General features: G+C 34.8%; 1 protein-coding gene across 2 annotated transcripts; it reads left to right on the top strand.

Moving 5' to 3' along the window:
* Positions 1–204: 204 nt before the first annotated feature.
* Positions 205–24,632, top strand: CIBAR1 (CBY1 interacting BAR domain containing 1). 2 transcript variants are annotated; one of them, XM_019718811.2, is made up of 9 exons: positions 224–524; positions 1,018–1,252; positions 3,476–3,544; positions 5,115–5,216; positions 7,782–7,787; positions 8,743–8,847; positions 16,825–16,938; positions 22,031–22,150; positions 23,700–24,632. In XM_019718811.2, the coding sequence occupies exons 1-9, from the start codon at positions 499–501 to the stop codon at positions 23,781–23,783; spliced, it is 861 nt and encodes a 286-aa protein (XP_019574370.1). In that variant the 5' UTR covers positions 224–498; the 3' UTR covers positions 23,784–24,632. The 2 variants fall into 2 exon arrangements, with proteins under 2 accessions (XP_019574371.1, XP_019574370.1); XM_019718812.2 differs by lacking the exon at positions 16,825–16,938 and having other exon boundaries at positions 205–524.
* The last annotated feature ends 481 nt before the right edge of the window (positions 24,633–25,113 follow it).

The raw sequence follows: 25,113 nt of genomic DNA, 5'->3' as shown, positions 1-25,113 counted from the left end.
GACAAGTTGAGCAGTTCTAAGACTAAATGTCTCATAAACAGAGACTGCACCCCACTGGTCTTTAATTTTGCGTTTCCCTTTTAGAGACTGGTGGATTGGCTCGGAATTGTCCTTTGTTCACAGAGCAGCGGGACAGCCGAGACCAGCGCTGGGTCAGCGCTGCTCTCCAGATGGATGAAAGGCGGCGCAGAAGCCGCTGTCTACCGCGAGGTGCAGATACAGGAGACCCGCAGGAGCGCGCGGCAGCGGACGCCACCGCCCCCGGCCGGCCCTGGCCACTCGGCCCTCCTGGCGCCCTCGTCGCGCTCCTACCTAGTCCCGCTTCGGCCGCGGGGGCGCGCGCAGGGTTGCCGTAGAAACACCAGGAAGGCGTGGCGGCGCGTGGGGCGGGCTCTCGGGCTCCGGCGGCAGCCGCTCGCGCCCCAGCGCACGCCGCTGCGTCTCAGCGCTCCGTCGTTGGGCCCCAGTCCAGGGTCCCCTCCGTGGGCAAGGCAAAAGATGCTGAGGCGCAGCTTGGAAAACCGGTAACAGCCACGGGCCCCCAGTTGCCCTGGGTACCCCACACGCGAGGGCTTGGTGGAGGGAAGCGGAGCCTCTCTCCAGCGCCGAATCCCTACCCGGGGCCCGCTGCTGCGCTCTGGGGCCTACCTCCCCGGGCTGCAGCGGGCCCGGAGGCTGCGGGGAGCCCGGGAACGGGCCGGCTGTCCCCGCGTTCAGGCTCCCCGGGCTCCGGTCCCCGCATTGCCGCGGCGGTGCAGATGCCCGGGAAGCAGCCGGACGCCCTGCCTGAGCTGCCAGCCGCCACCCCGCAACGACGCGGCGGCGAGGACCAGGCCTCTTCGTGTGCCTACACTGTCGGGATATTAAGGCCAGGCCCGATTGGAGACAAAGAGGAGGGGAATCCGCCTCGCAAGAAGCTGCAAAATGCCCCGGAATGTTTGCATATCAAATTAACGTGAAGATGAAGCCATCTCGTCCCTAATAATGATTTGCTTTTTGTGTCACCTTTTTCTCTAGGGACGCTCAAACCAGACAACTGCAAGATGCTGTCACAAATGTGGAGAAGCATTTTGGAGAGCTGTGCCAAATCTTTGCTGCTTATGTGCGGAAAACTGCCAGACTGCGAGACAAAGCAGACCTCCTGGTGAATGAAATTAACGTGTATGCCTCTACAGAGACCCCAAATTTAAAGCAGGGCCTGAAAAACTTTGCTGATGAGTTTGCCAAACTTCAGGATTATCGACAAGCAGAGGTATGGAACGAGGTCAGAGTGTCATTGTTATGAATGAGCCCTGAAGTAGTGGATGAAGGAACCATGAAGACTCACTTGTCATCTGCAGTGGTGAACACACTTGATAAACCTACCTTTTCATGTCTGTAACACTGTGAGTCTATTAAAGGCAAGCTTCCTGTGATTTTACTGTTTTCAAATTAAATTTTAGGATGTCTTGTGGTCCTGAATTTCCCCATTTCATTTCCCAAATTTTGGCCAAGAGGTGGCTGTTTACAGGGGTAGTCATGTAGAAGAAAAGGAACATTTGTTTTGTGTGTATGTAAGTATATTTTAAAGTATGTCTGAAGATGGAAAATGTTGGGAATGATAATGTGAGTGAATATATGATGAATAGGCAAGAGATCTTTGCTGCTTCTGTGCTCTGAAAAGTTGACCAATGTTTCATTGGGGGGAAAAAACCATTTATGTATTATGGATGCAAACCAGTAGTGAGGCTTTGTGATTTTTTTCCTTGGTGGGAGGGAAGAAGATGGTGGTGTAACTGTTTTCTTTTTAAAAGCCCTATTTATTCCTTTAATGCCTCATAAGCATTTTCACTTGTATCTATATTAGGTTTCAAGATACAGGTTAACTTGTCAGAAGTTGCCCAATTAGAGCTGCATTGCTTCTTTGGCACTTTTCTCATCAGTGCTTTTGGTCCTTTCTTAAAGCTTAAAAGAAAAAATTCAATTATCAATAAAACCCACATAAACAAAATGAGTATAATGATTTTTGAAACTACAAGTGCTATTCATTTAGTAGTAATTACATTTGGGTGTACTTTTTAGAAAAAGTTGTCATATTTTTTCTGTAATAAGCAACTCATATATAACTGGGGACTTACTATTTCAGAAATAATTTATACTCACAGATAATCCTAAAATCTCATCTTAGTCAGTAATTTCAGTAGCCGTTTCTAGAAAACCTTTATGCTGTTTATCAAATAGCAAAGTGAATTGATTTACATTTGTTCTCCTTTTAATTTCCCTTGTTTACCAAATGGTGGAGGTGCTAATGAACAATGAATAAAAGGTACATGACAAAAAGAACAGAAATAAGACTTGGATAATCCTTACACTGTAATCAGTGTAAGGATTATTGAAAGTGGTATCGATTAAACTATCCTGAATATTTATGATTTTAAATTTAGTATTTCTAATATTTAAATGCTCAATAAGAATTATTTTGTTTTCCTAAAACTCTTTTAAAATGAAAGTCATATACATTTTATTTATAGAAGCTAGAGAAAAATCAATATGAAATGTACTTACTGTTATATCATCAAATGTACTCACAAACATGTATCATCAGAAAAGGCTTTTTTCCTGCTACAAAAATAATACATGTTCATTTTAAATAGGTAAATACATGTCATCTTGTGTTATACCTATCCTGAAAAATTTTAACGTCCAAGAATTATTTTTCTTATGCTGTATACTTGCTTTAAAACAAAATCCATTTCTTTAGTGCCTTCCCCTAGTGCTATTAGTAAAAGAAGTAGCTACTCAAAATGTGATAAAAATTGTAATGTTTAAGAAAATCTGTTTAATTCTAAATAAGAGATCAGTTATACAGTTTGACAGCTTAGCGATACTTGAAACAATTTATCATGTTTTCTAAGCATTGATAATTTACAAATGGCTTGGGGGGGGGGGGACACAGCTAATAGTGTAGTATTAAGCTTTCTTGTTTTTGAGGATTGTGTTGCTTTAAATGTTTCCAATATGCTGTATCTTTCAGCTTTGATTTTCTTATCTGGAAAGTTGGGCTGTTACATTTTGGCTATAATGTATATAAAGTATCCCATACAGTGTGAAACACACTAAAAGTGGTAGCTATATTAAAATTTGAAATGTCTTAAAACTTACCCCAAAGCTACTACTTTGAGATAGACATGTTATATAGAGATGATGGTGTGGCAAGGATGAACTCCTTGGAAACCTGAGACATTGTCTTGTCATATTGCATACCAGGTGCTTTTCTGCTTTTATTGTTACTGTACAGCTTAACTGTACAGTAATATGTTTTTTAATATGTTTGAGTTTAGATTTGGAGTCTTATCAATTTCTGGTGATTATTCTTTTATTTATGAAGGTAAGTTGAATGGTGACCTTCAGGTTAAACAGCATAGGTTTTATTTCAGAATTAAATTTTGACATGTCTGTTTCTTTTCAGTTATATTTTATAATAATTTTTCAATAGGTTGAAAGACTTGAAGCCAAAGTAGTTGAACCATTGAAAGCTTATGGAACCATTGTAAAAATGAAACGAGTAAGTAAATTCATTATTTTTCTATTATTATTAGGTATTCTGGCAAAGAATATAAGGTTACCAATAACTGTCCTTTCAATAAAAAGTACAAAGTAGTATTTAGTCATTTTTATACAGTCTAAAGCTTACTAAGTATACTGTATACTGCAACATAAAGCATTTTATTATGGCAGCTTTAAAATATTTAATATTTATAGTCATGCAGAATATATAAACAAATTATTTTACTAAATAAATATAAGTTTATACTTTTTTTGTTTTTTTAATTGGGGAAGGGGAACAGGACTTTATTGGGGAACAGTGTGTACTTCCAGGACTTTTTTCCAAGTCAAGTTGTTGTCCTTTCAGTCTTAGTTGTGGAGGGTGCAGCTCAGTCTAGGTCCAGTTGCCGTTTTCTAGTTGCAGGGGGCACAGCCCACCATCCCTTGCAGGAGTCGAACCAGCAACCTGGTGGTTGAGAGGACGCATTCCAACCAACTGAGCCATCTGGCAGCTCAGCGGCAGCTCAGCTCAAGGTGCTGTGTTCAATTTTAGTTGCAGGGGGCGCTGCCCACCATCCCTTGTGGGAGTAGTGGAATTGAACTAGCAACCTTGTGGTTGAGAGCCCACTGGCCCATGTGGGAATCGAACCGGCAGCCTTCAGAGTTAAAAGCATGGAGCTCTAACCGCCTGAGCCACCAGGCCGGCCCAATAAGTTTATACTTTTGTTTTAAAGCAACCAATAGCATGTAGACTAAAAATGAGTGTGACAAAGTTTTTTTTATTGAGGTATAGTTGACATAGGATATTAGTTTTAAGTGTACAACATAATGATTCGATATTTGTATATACTGTGAAATGATCATAAGTCTAGTTAACATCCTTCACTATACATAATTACAAAAATATTTTTTGTGATGAAGGATTTTAAGACCTACTCTCTTAGCAACTTTCAAATATGCAATACAGTACTATTAACTATAGTCAACATGCTATACATTACATCCCCGAAGTTCTACTTTTCAAATCAACTTTATTGAGATATAACTTACATGTAATAAAATTCTCCCATTTTAAGTGTTCATCGAGTTTTGACAAATGTGTATGTATGTATATATATGCATGTTTGTTTATGTGTATATATATTTATATATACATATATATACACACACACAGAGGGTGCCAAAAAAGTGTATACACATTTTAAGAAAGGAAAACTATTAAAATTGTAATACTCAATATATACCAATAACAAGATGAATACAAGTCATGTATACACATTTTTTTGGCACCGCCGGTATATATATATACATACATATATATAACTACCACCACAATAAAAAATTTACACATATATTTATTTATATTTATATGGTTATAGTTTTGCATTGAAATTATCTTGTCTGTGTTATTTTGAGAGGACACTAAAGCACACGTGTGCACGCACACACTAATCATGCAATAGTAATAATTCCTTTGGTAATGATGCCTGGATCAAACAAGGACCACTCTTCCATTCTTAAAACAGAGTGTGTGTATTTTATTTCTTAAATTATAGATTTTTATTAACAAAAAAAATGCCTATTTGTAGGATGACCTCAAAGCAACATTAACAGCAAGGAATCGAGAAGCTAAACAGTTAACGCAGTTAGAAAGAACACGTCAGAGAAACCCATCGGATCGACATGTTATTGTATCCTTTGAATTTTGGTCTTTTAAAAAACATTTTGTAAGGTGTGCGGTACAAAAGTAAATGTGTATGGAAATTACGCATTTCTACTTTTAAATATGCAGAGAATTTGAAGATAAAGGTTGAAAGAAACATGCATTTATGAATTCTCACTATAGAAATTATTTTAAAGAGAATACATTACCTAATTCAGTCCCCTTATAGTTTTCCATGATATTCAAAAATAAAACTCATAAATGTAGATGTTTTTATAAAGAATAAATTCAAATTTCTGAGTTTTTACATAATGACTAAATATTAATTCTAAAACTTAAAGATCTGTCATTTATCATAATACATATACATCAGTGCTGTCTGTCTTGCTTTTAAGAAAAGGAAAAATAGTTTCTCCATTATAATTCCCTTCACCTGTGAAATCACAATTAATAACTTCCAGCCAAGACCCTCAGGAGACTCGAGTATAGTTGATTTCATAGCTGGACACAAAGGGATCTAGAAGGGAGTGTCTACTGTAACATGGTTCTGTTAAGAATGACTATTGCTTAAACTGGAATGTACCTTGTTCTTAACTAAATAGAAAATAGTGTCTGGTAAATTGCCAGCAACTAGGATAGGTATAATTGTATAGAAAGTACTAACTGATCCTGCTGCCTCTTTTTCCCATTCCTATGTCTCCCTCCTACCTCCTTAAGGTTTTTACTGCCCAGCTCAGCCAGAAACCACATGAGGAGTGGCTCTTTGGGGGCATTTGAGGTTCCAGAACACCTCCATTCCTGAGGGGAATCCCTTGAGCAGTGATTTGGGGCTACGCCAGTTGCCTGGTCCTCCTTCCTTTGGACCAAAGGTACATATGCCCAACCTTGTAATAAACAAAAATGGGCAGCCACAGGGCTGGGACTACCCATTGGAGGCTGGGACAGGAACATCTGGACAGTAGTTGAGGCTTACGATCTGCAAACTGGAGATTAGAGTATGGGTTTTAAGCAAGTCAGACCAACCAAAGAATGCTGCAAAATTTATGACTGACAAATAGGGACTAAGGCAGAGGCCAGGGAAAGTCACTAGTTTTTAAGAATTAAGCCAGAGGTCAAAATTTTGTTGTTTTGTTGTTTGGAGGGGAGTATATGAAGGCAGAAAAATGTCACATCTGGAATCTTGAGCATTTGGCCAGGTGGAATCGGGAATTAGTATGGACACTCAACACAGAAATGAATCTATTCTTAAAACAAAGGGGTTTCTGACTTAGATGTTCTTCTTTAAACACTGCTGTGGAGGATATAGTTTTGTACTGTAGATGAAGCAGGTCTGTAGGTTCACATGGAATGGAAAATGCAACAGCTGAATAGATTAGTGCAATAGGTGAATTGCTATGTTCATTGGAAAAGATCTGTGAATCCAGTGAATTCTGACAACCCGAGACAAGTAAATAAAGGACAATCTACATATAAATGTTATATGTGGGTGTGTATTCAATCATAAATCATAGAATATTTACCAAGATAGACCCTTAAAATTCATTGCACTATTCAAAATAAGCATGTTAAAGTTCAATACATAAAATAAAATGGAGTGGCTCTGGTACAAGAGGATGGGGTAAAGAAGAATCCCAGGGCTCTGCCTACTCACCTCCAAGGTCTCTAGTGGCTTCTAACAAGCTGCCTGTGGCACAATTTGTAAAACACCAATCTGGCTCATCATTTTATAAGCCATTTTGCACTCATGAGTACTTTTATTAAATATACTGATATTCACAGTCTTCTTATAGTATTTTAATCAAAACCATTTCCTACACAAATTGGTACATTATAGGATTTTGAAGAATTTTCAAAAGGAAGAAATCTGTGTCTTCTTTGATAAAAATAGCTGTGTGACTTTAGGTAAGTTGGTGGAATAAGAGGATTTGAGACTTTAGGAAATGAATAATAGTTGCTGGAGGGTGGTAGATTAAGATACCGATGTTCTAGCTTTGACTTCTGCTTCCCCACTCTTTTCTAGTTTAGCCAAATATACCTACTACCCTTCCAAATTTTAAAATTGTCAATAAATGGGAAGGGGAAGACATAAGTCAAAAGGAAGTAGTTACAACAATTGCATGAGTTACATGTAGTGAACAGTATTAGTCTTCTTGAATATGCTCATTAGTAAAAGGTTAACCTGCATCTAACTGTTAGACATTTTTTCAAACTGGTAAATCTTCAAAGGTGCTCTAATTTATTTTTGAATTTCCTGTGATGAAGTTATATTTTTTAAAATCCTAAACCCAGTAATATAATTATTTTTGGTTACTGGTTATGATTAAAGTTAAAAGTTTTTATGGTTTTAAAAAACTTTACACCCTATATGGCAAGCACACACACAGAGGTATAAATGAATATATTTTTAAATGCTTAGGATATTGAAATTGTGTTTGAATTTACGTTATTGTAAGTTTATATATCCAATATAAAGTTACAATTAATGTACAATCTAATTGCAAGAGTATATAATTCTATAAAAGTATATGGTTTTAATTTATTGAAAATAATTGTTCTCTTTGAAATGTATTTTTTCCTTTATGAAAAATTTCAGTCACAGGTGGGTAAAAAAGTGGTGTGTCGAGATGGAGCCTTTATAGTAAACCCTTTTACTTGTTTCAATTTATAAATTTTCTTGAAAAAAACAAAGCAAGGACTAAATGTCAGAATATTATGTCACAAAACATTGATGATAGATGCAAATTTTTTCCATGAATTAACTATTAATGATTATATGTGATACTTTTGAGCAAATATAATACTAGTATAGGAAACAAAACTTTATTAGAATTGAAACAGAAAATTGTGCTGTCTTTTAAAATCTCTCTGTTACTGTTTAACAAAAAATCTGAAACATTTTTGGGCAACTATTGTCCTAAAGGAAGAGCTGCTTTAAGAGATATACATGATCAAATTGGAAACATTCTGCATGTTACAGTACTGTAGCCACTAGCTATATATGGCTATTGAGCTCTTGAAATGTGACTAAACTAACTGAGAAATCAGATAAATTTTAATTAAGTATAAATGGCTGCATGTGGCTGGTGCATATTACAGAATTAGAAACATTTAATACATTTGGAGAACTAGAAAACTGGAAATAAATCACAGGACCTTTCTATTTTGGGGAGACAAGGTTAAAGGGGAGAGAGAGTCAAGAGAAAAAGAACAGTATGATAGATGGCACAGTGAGACAGGTGAAAGCAGTAGAAAATGAAGCAAATAGTTTTATAGTAAATTATTCAAGGGTGATTTAGGGGAAAAATCGTTTTGTAGAAAGTGAGTTTTGATTTGTTTGAGATCATGAATCATTTAACTTAATAGATTTAACGTTCTTTTTTCTGCATGTGCTTATTACATATTTTGTTTTATGTGGCAAAACATATTATTGAACATTTACACTGTTATGCCTTTATATCAAAAAATCAATACTGCAATGGTAGCATTTACAAATAGATTTAAAAGAAGGGATTCTGACTTAATTTTTTTATTTTTTGTTGGGTACTACTGTGTAGGCAGAAACTGAATTACAGAGAGCTACAATGGATGCTACCCGAACAACTCGTCATCTGGAGGAAACTATTGACAATTTTGAAAAGCAGAAAATAAAGGATATAAAGGTAATAAAGTAACTGTTAAGGTCCCGTACATGTTTTTTAGTCTTTTTATTTCAATTTATGAAAATTACTCTGATTTTTTTTTTTAGCCTATAGTCTGTATGAAGATATTATAAATAAAAATGCATCAAATGTTATTTTCTTAACGAAACAATGGTATATAAACGGGCAGAGTGAGTGAGTGCCTAATTCCCTATTACAATTCCTACTACCTGGTATTTCCTGAAGCAACAGAACATGGAGTGAGGGACACAGTGGAGGGTACACAGAGAAAAGGGCTTCCAAGTTTTTCTCTTTACCTGTTACATCTTGCCCCTAGAAAAGGGAAGTCTCCTGGTGGTCACAAAAAAAGAAAGATAGGAAGACACCCACTTTTTAAAATATTGATATATAATTCATATACCATACAGTTCACCCATTTAAAATGTACAACTCAGTGGTTTTTAGTGTGTTGATATATAGAAACATCACCACTCAATTTTAGAACACTCTCATCACCTCAAAGACCTAGTACACTTTAGCTTTTACCTCCCTGCTCCTTCGACACCTCTACTCCAGCCCTAAAGCAACCACCTCTAATCTCATGTCTCTGTGAATTTGACTATTCCAGACATTTCATATAAATGGAATCCTAAAATACATGGTTTTTGTAACTGGTTTGCTTCACTTAGCATTATACTTCCAATGTGTATCAGTACTTCATTCCTCTTTACAGCTGAATAGTATTCCATTGTATGGATATTGTCACATTTTGTTTATCTGTTCATCAACTGCTGGACATTTGGGTTATTTCTACCTTTTGGCCATTATGAGTAATGATATAAACATCCATATACAAATTTTTGTATGGACATATATTTTCATTTCTCTTGGGTATACACCTAATTGAATTGCTGGATCATATGGTAACTATCTTTAATCATTTGAGAAACTGCCAGTTTTCCAGAGTGGCTGCATCAGAAGTATATGAGGGTTCCAAATTTATCTGCATCCTCACTAATATTTGCTGTTCATTGGACTTTTTCATTATAGTCATCCTAGTGTGAAGTAGTATCTCATTCTGGTTTTGATTTACATTTCCCTGCTGATGCTTATTGGCCTTTTTTATGTCTTCCTTGAAGAAATGTCTATTCAAATTTTGTCCAATTTTATTTTAGTTGGGTTGTCTTTTTATTACTGGTTTGTAAGAGTTCTTCATATATTTTGATATGAGTCCCTTGTCAGATGTATGATTTACATTATTTTTTCCCATTCCATAGATTCTTTTTACTATCTTGATGGTGGTGTTCCTTGAAGCATAAGTTTTGAATTAAAATCCAATGTATCTATTTTTTCTTTTGCTGCTTCTGTTTTTAGTGTCATATCTAAGAATCTAGTCATATCTAAGAATCTACTGCCAAATCTGAGATCATGAAGATTTATCCCTGTGTTTTCCTAACAGGTTTTGTTGTTTCATGTCTTTGATCCATTTAATTTTTGTATATGGCGTGAGCTAAAGGTTAAACTTGATTTCTTTGCACATGACTATGCAGTTGTCCCAGCACCATTTGTTGAAGAGACTATTCTTTCTCCACTGAATAGTTTCAGCACCCTTATTGATTTTTTATTATTTTAAATATTTATATCAGTTGACATGATTTTGTTTCTGGACTCTCATTTTCTTTCATTGACCTATGTCTTTCCTTATGCTACTACCACTCTATCTTGATTAGTTAGCAATGCTTTATAGTAAATTTTAAAATCAGGGTGTGTGTTTTTAACTTTTTGCTCTTTTTTATGATTGTTTTGGCTACTCTGGATCTGTTGCAACTCAGTATGAATTTTAGAATCAGCTTGTCAGTTTCTGTAAAACTGTCAGCTGGGCTGATAGGGATTGTATCAATTTGGTCAATTTGGGGAGTACTGCCATTTTAAGATTAATTCTTCCAATCCATAAATATGGGATGTTTTCCATGTTCCTTAATTTCTTTTAACAATGTTTGTAGTTTTCAGAATATAAGTTTTGTGCTTCTTAAACTTTTTCCTAAGTATTTTAAATTCTTGATGCTATTATAAATGAAATCGTTAACTTAATTTCATTTTTTGATTGCTCATTGTCAATAATAGGCTTTGTACACTGATCTTATATCCTGCAACCTTGCAGAACTCATTTATTAGCTCTAATAGTTTTTTAGTAGATTGCTTAGGATTTTCTATATACCAGATCATGTCATCTGCGACAACCTACACTTTTAATGCTGACCCCCATGACTCTAGCAAACTCTCAGAAATTAGTTCCAGAAATCAATACCAGAGTCTGTTAGTGCTCTGAATCTCTGTTCTGTATGTCCTTCACTACTCATAACTGTACTACCATGTTTGAGGTGGGGTTTAATCGACAAGTCCATCTGAATTTTGGTTAACAGCATTAATCAGCAAGATAACACAATTTTTAGATGAAGAGTTTTCATAGGAACCTTGCAAAGAATTTGTCTTTCTGAGAAAAGCTGGTATGGAGCTTAGTGTACAGAATGTAGAAGACAAATCACAGTCCCATTTGTTTCCCAGGTAATAGGAAAAGTCACCAGCTATAATGGTGAGTGTCAAGGGAATCTCAGATTTACAAAAAGGATCTTGACCAGGGGTCACTCCTAAACAGATAGGGACAGTTCAGTATGTGGTAAAGTAGCTAACATGAACAAGAAACATCTTCTAAATTTAATTTTTAATAGCTTTATTTTTCTTATAAAAATCACAATTTTTTAAATAAAATTGAGAAAAATATAATAATCCCACTAATCAGAAATAGTGTTTTGGTTTATATCCTTTCAGACTTTTCTGTGTAAGTATAACAACAACACACATTTCTTAGGCATTGACTATGTCCCACATTCTAGGTATTTTATGTGGATAAACTTCATGTACTCCTCATAACATCTTTGAGGAAGCTAATATTATTTCTAGATAGTTATATTACTCCTACACAGTTAAATGGGACACTATATGTGGCATCTCTTTTTAAAATTTAATATATCAGGGACATACTGTGCTAAGAAACAAAGATCTACGAGTATATTGTCCTTTTTGGTATCCTAGTATTTTGCCATATGGATATACTAGTTTATTTAACCAGTCCTTATTGGTGGACGTTGAGGTTATTTTTGCAGTTATAGATCTTACTGCATCATTAAACCTCAGCTTTTTTGCTGGCCCGTTTATTCTTTTGGGCTAAATTACCAAAAGTGGTACTTCTGATTCAAAGAGCACATACTTTCAATTTTAATAGCTATTTTTAGACTTCTGTCCACCAAGCTCAAACTAGTTTACATGCCTACAAAACCTTGCTTGAGCACTCCAATATAATGATTAGTAGTATTTTTAAAAGCCCATCTACTAGGTGAAAAATTTAGTGTCTTAATTTGCATTTTTACTACTATTGAAGCAGAGTATTATTTTCATATACTTAACGACATATTTTATTTCTTCCTTAGTAAATTACTCACGCTTATCCTTAGCCTATGTTATTGAGTGTTGGCATTTTTCTTGTTAATTTGTAGAGATTCTTTATATTTAGAAAACTAACCTTTTATATTAAATATTTAGAAAACTAACCTTTTATATTAAAGAGAAGATATGTTCCAAATGTATTTTCCCATTTTGTTGCTTATTGTGTGTTGCCGATTTTAAAGTTTTATTTTTGTTGCCAAATCTATTGGTCATTTTGGTTTCTGCCTTGGTGTCATGCTTAAAAAGGTTGTTTTCATCCTCAAAATTACATAAATATTTACTTACATTTTCTTCTGATATTTATATGACTTTTTGTATTTTAAATATTTAAATATTTTATCTGGCAGGTGTGTTTTACATATGGTATGAGGTAGATATCTAACTTTATTATGGATAGAAAGTTCTTCTGACATCATTTATTGAATAGCCTCTACTTTGGAGAGCTGTTATTTCCCCTTTATTTGCCAAAATAAGGCAATTTATAACTTCTGTTAAATATCCTGCTTGCTAATTAAACTAGATAGAGGCTTTAATATTAATATTAGGATAAGGAACATTTTCTAATTTAACTGGTTTACTTCTTGAGCAATAAAAATACCTAACTTGTATTGAGTACTTACTCCGAGCCCGTTACCATACTATACCTTTTCTTGAATTAACTCATGTAATCCTTAAGGCAAAACCTATGAGGTTGATACTATTGTTATCCTCATTGTACAGACGAGGAAAATGGGGGGAAAGAACAGATAAACTGTTTAATATTACATAGCTGGTATGTTTCACTCATGATTTGAACCCATGTTTATCTTAATCCACAGTACATATTCTTAAATACTATGCTATCCTTCACAGCATACTTGTGGATGGGTAAAGAATTTCAGATTAGCTCCCCATCCCCCACCAATAAAAATGATGTGCCTTCTAGTCACACAAAATGAAAAAGGGGGAAACAAAGTAACTCATTGATGCCTCTGTCCATGACCATACTGACCCACTCCAGATAAGCAGATCACATAAAATCATTGAAAGTTAACTGTATTTAAGGAAAATTATTTCTAAATATGATTGGGTCCTACAAAATTCCACCACGTTTCTAGTGACTCACCGCACCTATTTTATTTTAAAACATAATGCTTTTCATGTTCTTTCTTATACCAGTAGTCATCTAACCTTATTCTCCCTTCTGCCCGTTTTTGGTTGTTATATGAAATTCTAGCTAGAAACATAAGAGTATAACTGGCAGATTTCCTCCTCATTGTCCTCAGGGATATAATTCTCCTTTGTGATAATCTTTAGGCTTAATGGCTCTTTGGTCAAAAATTCCAAATCTAAGACTAGCTTAGCAGTGCCACTGATTCCCCATCACTGTTTCTCACATAAACAGTATAAAAAATTAACACGGGCATTCCCATCTTAAAGAGTTATGTAAGTTTTGTCAAGAAATAAGTTCAAACCACAAAGAACTACACCAAAGTATCAGAAAACTTAAGATTTCCCCCATCTTCCATATAGTAAATAATAGTCATTTATAAATTAAATATATGCTTTTTTTAAAGTGCCTTTTTATCACTAACTGAAACTAAATTCTGAGATTGGAAAATGCTACAGACTCAAAGTTGATCACTGTCTTAAAATGAGAATGTAATACATTCTCTTTTCAGAGGATATGAATAAACAAATAATGTATCTTTCTTTAGTGACAGATATATATCTACGTATTTTTCAGGGCTTATAAACTACAGGGAGTGTAACACCTATAAAATGCTAGTATTAAAGAATTGTTAGTTCAGAGATGACATAACATTCAGAGATTTTCAGCATCAGTTATTTAATAACATTCAAATATTTGAAAATGTTTAAATGTTTGCATATTCCACAAAGTTACTGCAGTGGAATAATTTGAATTAAGCCTAAACCTACAGATTTAGGTGTAATAAGGTTGTAAATGTTTGGATTTCACTAGTTATTAAACAGTGTGATGGTCTATTAAAGACTTAGAATGTCCATTTGTAGAAATATTTAAAAATAGGAGATAATACCCCACTTATTTGAGTGATTTAAACTTAATCTCTTACTTGAGGCTATTTTATTTCTCAGGTGCATTTATAGAGTAAGGCAAACACCTCTTCTCTCTCCATGTAAGTACAGGCATACCTCGGAGATATTGCAGGTTCAATTCTAGACCACTGCAATAAAGCGAATATTACAGTAAAGCTAATCACATGAATTTTTTGGGCTTTCCAGTGCATATAAAAGTTACGTTTATATTATATTCTCTTAGGTGTGCAATAGCATTTAAGTCTAAAAAATGCTGTCATCTGAGCTTTCAGAGGGTCATAATCTTTTTGCTGGTGGAGGATGGTCTTCAATTTGTAAAAAGTAACACTATCTGTGAAGCATACTAAAGCAAAGCGCAATAAAATGAGGTATGCCTGTACAGACATCCACATAAGTGAACAGAATTGAGTATTTGACATTCTACAATATATATTCGCCAGCTCCCTCTACTCACTTTCAACAAGTCGCAGGGCTTATTCTCTAATTCTAAGCCTAATTGAAAAAATTTCTGTTCTAGCCTTGAATAAAGTCGAACTATGTCTATATTTAGCTCTTTATTTACTAAATGTAGAGAATCTTTAAGATTCAGAAGGAAAGATGTAAGCCTGTGCTTGATTGTTCCTGTTACCTAAAATGAGCTGCAGACCAAGAATCTACAACTAGGGATCCTTAGTATTTTGGCTGACTGACTCCTAGTTCTGCTGTTTACCCTCTAGGAGTTTCCATGCTCCTAAAGGGCACCTGACTCATTCTAGCTAGCCAACTATCTTAGGAAGACTGACAACTAAGAGACTAAGTCCCAGCCCTAGTCAAAAGCCATTTCACCTCTAAGATATTGCTGGGTATCAGGAGGTTCTTGGTGTGAAATCCAAGATTGTATCTTATCATCATGTTGTTGTCAGTTGCCAGTCCAGTTTAACAGAGCCCTCTATGACCTATATGAAGTGATAGTAAGAGTCACTATTAGTCATATAGTTCTGAGTCTCTTATCCCAGAGTCCAGTCAGAATGACATCTGTGCTTGGCAGCCCAGAAGGGATACTTTCAACTACAGATGTTTCCATTGAGTAGCGATCAGAAGCCTGTTAGTACTTCATTAAATATTTTTTCAATCCTTAAGAAAGAATAGAAATGGAGAAAACACATCACAGGACACTGAGGGATATCTGCATGGCTGTCTTCCAAGGGCAAGAACACTCCTGTCTGGTGGTTAACACGGAACAGCAGGAATAAGGAAAACAGGTACCGTGTTTCCCCGAAAATAAGAACTGCTGGACAATCAGCTCTACTGTGTCTTTTGAAGCAAAAATTAACATAAGACACAGTCTTATTTTACTATAAGACCAGGTCTTATATAATACCCAGTCTTATTTTACTATAAGACCGGGTCATATATTCATTTTTGCTCCAAAAGACGCAGTAGAGCTGATTGTCTTATTTTTAGGTCTTATTCTCAGAGAAACACGGTATTTGACTGTTGCCTGTGGCTTAGCCCCTCCCTTTTCTCTTGCCCCCTTTAAGTAGAATGTTTGGTTCTTATTCTGCCCACTTCTCTCTACATTAATGCTCTGATTTTTCATTTGATAAGGGACAAGATAATTAACAAAAGGGTAAGATCCTATTTTACTGAAAACTTGTCTGCTTTGTATCCTTTCCCTACCTACCAATTATCTTACTTCTGCTTAGATCAACATGCACATCATTCTTTGCTCATGATCTTCCTTGTCATAAGTTGTCATCATGCTCATAGAGATTACCTGCAGTTTATTAGTGAAGAAAATGACTGTACCCAGCAAGAACAGCACAGTATAATGAGCAAAAGCTATAACTTTTGAGGAATCAGATCCAAGCTTGAACATTCTAGCTGTGAGCAGCATTGGGCACATCATATTATTTATTTATAAGCTAGAAAGTGCTTTGCAAATGTATGCTGCTATTATCAGTGGTAGGAGTATCATTATTAACAGGGAATTCAGTTATGGTTAGAGAATATAAGTAACATAATCAGAAATATGAAGGATATAATTCCTGTTTAAAAAACATTGTTGTTTAAACTAAAATCGATTAGAGTTGCTAAAATACCAGCTTCAGAACTGAACTGCTTTATCTAATACTTATAGGCATGTGGTAACAGACTAAATAATGGCACACATTTTAGTTATCTTTTTCTTTATCACATATATCAACAACAAGATGTAAATAGAACTAAGAAAATAAATTGTGAGATAGGACATATTTTGTTTAATTTGAAGATTTTGCTGCAAAAGGTCTTTAAAGGCAACTATTTTTATTATTTCCTTTTTATACTTTATTTGCCCTGTAGAAAAACAGATAACCTATTTCAGAAAATGGCAAGAATATAGTAAGGAATAAATTTACTACATTCACAAAGAAATTTTTATATGATTGTTTGAATTCAAATCTTTGTGTTTTTTAGGCTATATTGTCAGAATTCATCACTATTGAAATGTTATTTCATGGCAAAGCTTTAGAGGTCTACACTGCTGCCTACCAAAATATACAAAAGATTGATGAAGAAGAAGATTTAGAGGTAGGACTATGTCTATCTTAGCTCAATTCTTCTATTAATATGGAAATGTTTAAAAGAGAGCATTTGTTTGGTTAAAAATATCTTTATTTAGAACACTACAATGGTTTAGTTGTTATTGTGTGCAGTCCCAAATAGCTGAACTTTTATGATTTTCTATTTATTTTTAATTTTTCAGTTTAACCATGGTAAAATTCTGAAAAATTTTAATTTTTCAGTATAACCATAGTAAATTATAATCTGAATAAAGCCATTACATGAAATGTATCATTTTGACTGGTGATTTAAGTCACTTACGTGTGCTAAAAATAACATTCACTGATTTGAGCTAACATTTGAGTGCACAGTACCCTAAGTTTCTTTCACTTCTCACACAACCCTGTGAGGCAGGTGCTATTATTCTCATTTACAATACAGAAACAGGTTTAGAGGCTTAAATAACTTGCCCGTGGCCACTTAGCTAATAAATAGCAGAATCGGGATTCTAACCAGTTTTGTATGACTTAATCAGTCAACTATGAAATAAGTGTAGTTTTATATATAAATCTTGCTTTGTACGGACAGTTAAATGCAAATAAATGTGACTGGTCAGCTAACATTAGAGTAATTAAATATCAAAGCCTGGCTTCAATAAGCATATCTGAAGAGTAAATGTCCTACCCTCTTACCTTCAAAGAGAGGGAGAAAAAAGGCACAAAAGTATTTTTTGCTGAAATATTCAAGACATACTTTGTACATGTTATCTCTATAGAAGTGGAAAAGGTCATGTATTCTCAAGATATAACCAGAATTCTGTATTAAGTGATAGAATTTGGGAGTGTCTGTCATTTGACAATTTTGAAGATCCCAATTTTTTTTTTAACCTAACTATCCACAGAAATCCCTTGGGTCTTCTTTTCCCATTAGTTCCAGGAAACTTACTACAGTAAAATCTGATTATAGCTTGACTAAAATGAAGGCACATGTTTTTAGTATGTGTATATCTTTTCCATGCCAAAATCTGTCTCACAGTTTTATATTATTTATGCATGCGCATGATATTTCTGTTTACTGGTTGTCAATGCATGACTTCCTAAGTGTCCATTCTTTCCAAATATTGAACCTAAAGTTTCTTAATTTTCACTCCTTTTCATGTCCTATTTTTAAAAAAATATATTAAGCTGTCATTTTAAAAATAAAATAGCAAATATTTATATAGTGATTACTTTGGACCAGCTACTATCTATGTACTTTGATTATATTATTTTAATCCTCCCATCAACTTTGATAAAAATACTTATCGCCCTCATTTCTATGGATAAGAAAACTGAGGCACAGTGAGGTTATGAAACTTCCCAGAGGGTCCCATAGCTAAGTAACATAGCTGGTAGCCAAACCCAGAAGCCTTACTACAGACAGTTTTTATCTTCTCTGCACTATACTGCCAGAAAAGTGGTTCTCGATGAGTGACACAAACCATTTCCTGCGTAAACAATACTGCATTGAGTAGCAGGTTCAAAACTGATCCCCCACTTTTCCTACAAGACTGGAGTCCCCTTTACAAGTACTTTCAGTCTCCTTTTTCTATTAATAATTCTCTTGGCATGCCATTTCACTGACTCTAAAGTTTCTTCAAGCCTTTTGTACCCTAAGATTTTCCTTCTCATTCCAGGGATCATAGGTATCTTTTTTGTCATACTTCCATTACAACTTCTTTTACCACTGCTTTTAATCAGCTACATAGATAGCTTGTGGGAGGAGAGATTCATAAAAAACTAAAGCTCTCAGGACTATGTGGTAGATGTGTTTTTGAGTATCAACTTCACCACTTTCCCGGTGGGAAAATATTGAGCAAGTTAACACTTCAGCATCCTACTCTCTAAAATGGAGATGGTTATAGTACTTACCTCATAAAATGTTCATTCAACAATTGTTTACTGAACACCTGTTAAATGCCATTCTAAGTGTTGAGAATTTAGTATCATAAGTTGGAAATGGTCCAAGTTGTCAAACGAAACTTAAAAATTTACCAGGGAGTTCAGATATTAAAGTAATATACTGTGTAACTATTTAAGTTTTATTATGTGACCAGTCCCAAATAGTCTGCTGTGGGTGTAATGTGAACGGAGGATTCTAAATAGCCTTAAGAATCAAAGAATGATTTCTTAATTAGAAGCTTAAAGAACATATAGGAGGATGCCTGACAACAACTTTTAGGCAGAGGGTACAGCTAGATACATAGAGGTCCTGAGGCATAATGAATTATAGGCATAAACTATTACTATTGTATCATACAGAAATTGTGAGAAGAGGGAACAATCTGGGGAGAGGTGTAGAACCAGGGGAAGTAAAATTGTATCATATAGGTACCAAGAAGAGGAAGGATCCCTTAAAGACAAGATTTGTTGGAATCACACAGAAAATATACAGGGAGGGGCAGAGATATAATTTGCTATTTTTCTTAGGTAGTCCGTGCTTTATAAGAACTGCCGAGACATTCTGGCAGCAACTACTCTTTTGCAGTTAGGCATCTAGGTATATCACAAACCATCTTACCTTATTTGTTCTTCATATAAAAAGTATTATCAGGCCTATTTTGTCTGTGCAGTAACTTCAGAGCATATTCAGATCTTGAGACACTCCTAGAAAAGATCTGGACCATACTGGAAAACGCATTATTGCCAATAAATTAATATTCTGTAAACCTGTGGTTTTATAGTAAGAGATTAATTTTAATACTTAACTGGTTTAGACTTTTATCCCAAGGGCTGTATATTGTCTTTCATTTCCCACTTTTTAACTTCATTTTGCTAGAAAAGTTAAAAAAGGAATTTTGTTCTAACAAAAATATATCCATTCTAAATACCAGTTAATAAGTCCTCTAGTTTTTGTATTATTCCAGGATGCCAGTGTTCCATGTCTGGAATCAAAATATAATTGGGTCCTTAGTATCTTGCTGAGTAACCTAACCAGCATGCCTGAATTACCCTAAAATACAAGTCTTGCCTCTTAAGTTTCATCCCTTGATTCCTTTTGTTCCGTACTTCTCTAAGGTTTAAAGAAATGTGTAAAGACATCCTCTAGTTTGTCTTCTTTTCCCAAAAACATGGGGATTAAGTTCATATTAACATCTTTAATTTACTAGGTTACTGTCTTAAGCTAGGAAGTTACCAAGATAGAACAGTGCTCCTTGCTCTAGAGGAACTTAAAACTAGTTGTGGAGACAGATGTGTATCGTAATTACAAAACAGTGAGATGAAAGTTGTACTGAAGTACTGAAGGTATGAACAGTAGGAGCTACTGACTAGAGAATAGGGGAAAGTAGAAGACGGAATTTGACTTAACTCTTGAAGAATGAGTAAGTTTACTGAAATTCCAGGATGAGGAACCAGCACTGCAGAGTCAGACTATAACATGTTCTGCCCATAGGTATAGAGGCTAGAAGTGAAGCGTGATGGGTAGGTTTGGGTGATTTACTTAAGCCTTAGTTGTCACCTAAGGCATCTGGACTCTGGGTAGTCAGGAGCCACAAAGGTTTTTTGTATAGGAATTACATTTTGGTCTTTAGTAAGATAAATCTAAGTAAGCTATGAAGAAAAATGTAGAGTCAGAAATTAAACTATAAGTACCTCAAATGAGAAGTTTAGGGAGAATGCCCAGGCTTCTAGCTTGGTCTACAAAGTATATGGTAATGTCTTTCATTGTAAAGATGACTCTAGAGCTACACTGTCCAGTATAGTAGCCACTAGGCATATGTATTTAAGGTTAAATTAAAACAAAAAACTTAGTTCCTTAGTCACAGGAACCACATTTCAAGGGCTCAGAAGCCTCATGTGGCCTTTTTGGATAGCACAGAGAGCAAACATTTCCATCATCTCACAAAGTCCTATTGCACAGTGCTGGTCTAGGAGAACAGAAGGTAACTAGCTGGGAGCATAAATATGGCTACCAGAAGAGAGTCTACAGAGAATTGGTTGAAGGGTAGCAATTAAACACTGTATAAATAAGATGTTCAGAAAAAAGTGTCAAAAAAGGAAAAGTGGCCTGAGGAATACCTTTACAAAATATTTACGGTGTAAGCAGTAAAAAAAGAGAGATGTGAAGAAATAAGACAGCTAGCACATATGTCTGTACATAAAAAGAGTTTAGCGATGGGATGAATGGAAAATATGTTTCAGGACAAGATGAAGACAAAAAGATGATGTTAGTGATTTTGGGCAAGAGAAATTTCAGTGGAAGGTGAAAGCCTAATTGTAGTTTATTGGCGAATGGAGATGAAGTAGAACATTTGAGAAGTTTTTTAAGAACTAAAGTTATACCTTGAAGTAAATAAAAATATATATAAATATCTTGAGCTTGTTTGCTGGGAGAGGGACCCTGTGAAGAAAGCTTTTGTGGGTTGAAATTTTGGACAAAGGAAAAATGCACCTTAGAAAGAATCAGAATGACATTAAAGAAAAAGATGGGGTGATGACTTGAGAAAGGAAGGAAAGTTGAGCAAACTCACATCTGATTTCTTCCCCCCCCGCCCCCCCATTTCTCTAACATACAAACCTTATTAGTCTCTATGTTAGAGAAATAGGGGAAAAGATAGGGAGGTTTAAAGTGGTAGGATTTGGAACTACTGCTTTAAGGAAAAAGAACTGACAAGTAATGGCATTTAGATCCTAGAGAGATTGGAATCCATAAATTATAGTGGCCCCAGTTTACTCTTATGTTATGTACTATAAAACTGCAGTGACATTAGATTTCTAAGAGTTGAGGATAGGCAGAACAGAAAGAATCAAAGTCTTGACCTGCAGCCTCCCCACTGGCTTGCATATTCTTTGAGGGTAGGAACTTTCACTTTACCCCCCAGCAAAATCTCTGAAGTGACTGTTTCAGGACCCATCATCATCTTACATCCTTCAAATAGAATTTTGTAGCTTTCCTCTTTACAACTTAAAATATTTTTTTTTTATTTTAAATTTACAGTAAGTAATTGAAATTTTGTCTGGGGGTGTCGGGAGGGGGGACATTGCTTAAAAAAAATCTTAACTGAAAGGAATTTAATATGGCTTTCTAGATTTACGTTGTTTAGTATCTACTTTATAATGTTGTTTTATCATTCCAACAGGTTTTCCGAAGTTCTCTGTATCCACCAGATTATTCATCTCGTTTAGATATTGTAAGAGCAAATTCAAAGTCGCCTCTTCAGAGATCACTGTCCACTAAGTGTGTATCTGGAACAGGACAGGTGAGCTAGAAACCGTAATTTGAGCTGCTTCCTTTGGAATTATTCAGTACTAAAAATGTTTCCCTTAAGTCATATGACTTAATATAACCTAGCCTCTTACTCTTACGTAAAATACTAGATTGCACTAGGTGCGGCTGTTACATTATTTTGTATACTATAACACATACTCCTAAAGCAGAATACTTGAGAGCAAAGGGAGAAAGGACAGAATACTATTCTAGATTTGTTCTCTGGTATATGAAGAGCACAGATTCTGAAGTCAAACTGACCAGGGTATAAGTCCCCCATCACAATTTAATGGAAATTATACCTAAAAAGGGCTTTTCCTGAACATTATCCCAGATCCAGAAGCACAGATCTTTTAAGTAAAGAGCCAATATTCTCATTTCTTTTATACCCAGAAAGCCTCAGTTACCTGGTATCTAGAACAGGTCCCTTTTTCTCTTAAGGGACCACAGAGGAAAATATCAGGTTTTGTGGGCTATGTGGTCTCTGTCCCAACTAAAAGCAGCCAAAAACAATATATAACAAATCAATATGGCTGTGTTGTAATAAAACTTTATTTTAAAAAACAGGCAAACTGGGCCATAACTTGCCAACTCCTGATTTAGAGAGCTATGCCCTTTTTCATATCTTGCCTTCAGAATTTTAAATTGAGCAAAATATTTTCAAAATGTAACTTTTATGTAAATTTAACCCAACACCTTCTATTTTCATTTGACTCTCCCTAAGCATTTATTTACTGTTTTATATTTATGCATCTCTACAAAGTTTTGACTATTTAGAGCTAATGATGTTACCTAAGTTAGCTAACATGTATGTAGCACTTTAGAATACATTATCCCAGGATTTTTCAACCTCAGCACAATTAACTTCGAGGCAGAAAATTTGGTGGGGAGAGGGGAGTACTGTCCTGTGCATTGTAAAGATGTTGAGCAACATTACTAGTCACTACTGACAAGATGCCAGTAACACACACAAACACACACACCCAGTGTGACAATTAACAGTGTTTCCAGACATTGCCAAATGTCCCCTGGGATGTCCCCTCAGAAAGGTTTGAAATAAGATGACCTAAGTGGTAACAGTAGAACTTAAAGCCAAGTGGTGAATTCAGATTCTCAACTCATTCCATGTAAATAACAGTATTTTTAAAATTTTTATATTTCAACTGCCTAGTTGAAATATCTTATTTTTGCCATACCTTTGATGATTCTCAAATGTGTTTTTGCAACCCAAGAATTATTTAACCTAAAATATTTTTGACATTCATAATATACTGAAACTATACTTTTCTCTGAAAGTACTGGTAGCCAACTGAAATCAAATGGTCAATTTCACGTTTTTATTAAAAAATAACATAAATGAGTAAAAAACCCTTTTGACTGTTTTCCACCTTAAAATACAGTAATTCGTAGGAAATTTTCATCACTAAAATGATTACTTATGGACATGTTTTATGTGCCCTTCTCTGTAAGGGTATATTAAAAAGATACCAATCATGTAAAAATATTTTTAAGTTAGAATGTTTAAAAATGTTTTTTAACAGGTATCCACCTGTCGACTAAGAAAGGATCAACAAGATGATGATGAAGAGGATGAAGACTTAGATGTAACAGAAGAAGAAAATTAATTTTCTTAAGTAAACTCTGAATTTCCATTTTTTCTTAAATGACTTGGAATCCAGAATTACTAAATTGCAAAACTTTATACTGGCTTCATACATTAAAACCTCAAAATGAAATTTACTGGACATGGAAAATAATTAAAGGAAATTTACGCTGACAAAAACGAAGGCTTTAAAAACTGTTCACACCAGTTTTGAACATCCTGTCTAGCAGTGTATTTTTTTTATAGGTTCCGTTTAAAAAAAGAAATAATTACACATTTCAAAAGTATTTCATATTAATTAATGCACCATACCTAGTTGAGGTTGTAATAGGAAGTAGATGACAAAAAACAAAATACTTAACAATTGCACTTGCTTCTTTTACGTTAAGACACCATGCTTTCATTACCAGAAAGGGGTCCTAGATAGTTGTTCTGATTAAATGCAAATTCTATTCTGTAAAGCCTTAATTAAAAAACAAGTCTTTTTTTCCATTATTTTTTTTCCACTTTTACTACAACCTGAAGTTTCATCATTTAATACATAAACTTACTTTTTAACAAGAGAATAATCACTCTTGATTAAAGCTAATGGGAACCTAGGATATCAGTGTATTGCAACTATACAAAAAGCATAAATTTTAGCTTTAAAAAGAAAGCTACATTCAGCCTGATTCTGGTTTTAAAACAAAACTGTCATACTAAAGCTATACATAGTACTACAACTTTTGGAAAGCTGTAATTTGGTGGAATGTTGCTTAGAAAACATGGAAAACCATAAATCACTAAAAATTCTATAAAAGTTTTACCAAATTCCCATCTAATAAATGAGTATACATTCTTATTCCTGAAAATGTAAAACAATTTCATCAGAGCCTTTCAGTCTGTCTGATTTTGTTTCTTTGGATGGGGAATTATACTTTATTTCGTGGATCCCAGTCAGGCACATAAATATTAAGAAATTTATAAAATTTGGGAAAACAACAAAGAGCAACTATTTGTAACAGAAAAATACTTTCTAGAAGGCTTTTTTTGACTTTATTATTCATGGTTCTCTTCTTAACAAAGCACTGCTTCCTGAGAATATAATTGATAAAATTACTTTAGTAATTTTAAATAAAATATTCATTAACTTTTAAAATATTTAAAACATTTAAAGATTCTCAATAACTTGATATTCTTAAACTGAGGATATCAGGATATCATTGCATTTTTATTTTCTTAAATTTGGTGTTGTAGTTGGACAGAAAAAACAGGGTTATACTATTTCTTTTGCTGCTTACTATAGCAACTCATTTCTCTTGAGCATTAACTGCCCTATCTGTAAAGTCAAAATAGCATCTGATATATAAAGC

The sequence above is a fragment of the Rhinolophus sinicus genome, linkage group LG12 (genome assembly GCF_036562045.2).
Source record: "Rhinolophus sinicus isolate RSC01 linkage group LG12, ASM3656204v1, whole genome shotgun sequence".
Lineage (NCBI taxonomy): Eukaryota > Metazoa > Chordata > Mammalia > Chiroptera > Rhinolophidae > Rhinolophus > Rhinolophus sinicus.
Note: the sequence above shows the minus strand (reverse complement) of the source record. Positions and strands in the feature narration are given on the sequence as shown.

Excerpts from the sequence above, each read along its gene's own strand:
- CIBAR1 (XM_019718811.2), top strand. The coding sequence starts at position 499 with ATGCTGAGGCGCAGCTTGGAAAACCG. Across the intron at positions 3,545-5,114 it reads CCATTGTAAAAATGAAACGA|GATGACCTCAAAGCAACATT; the intron begins GTAAGTAAATTC and ends GCCTATTTGTAG. Across the intron at positions 8,848-16,824 it reads AGAAAATAAAGGATATAAAG|GCTATATTGTCAGAATTCAT; the intron begins GTAATAAAGTAA and ends TGTGTTTTTTAG.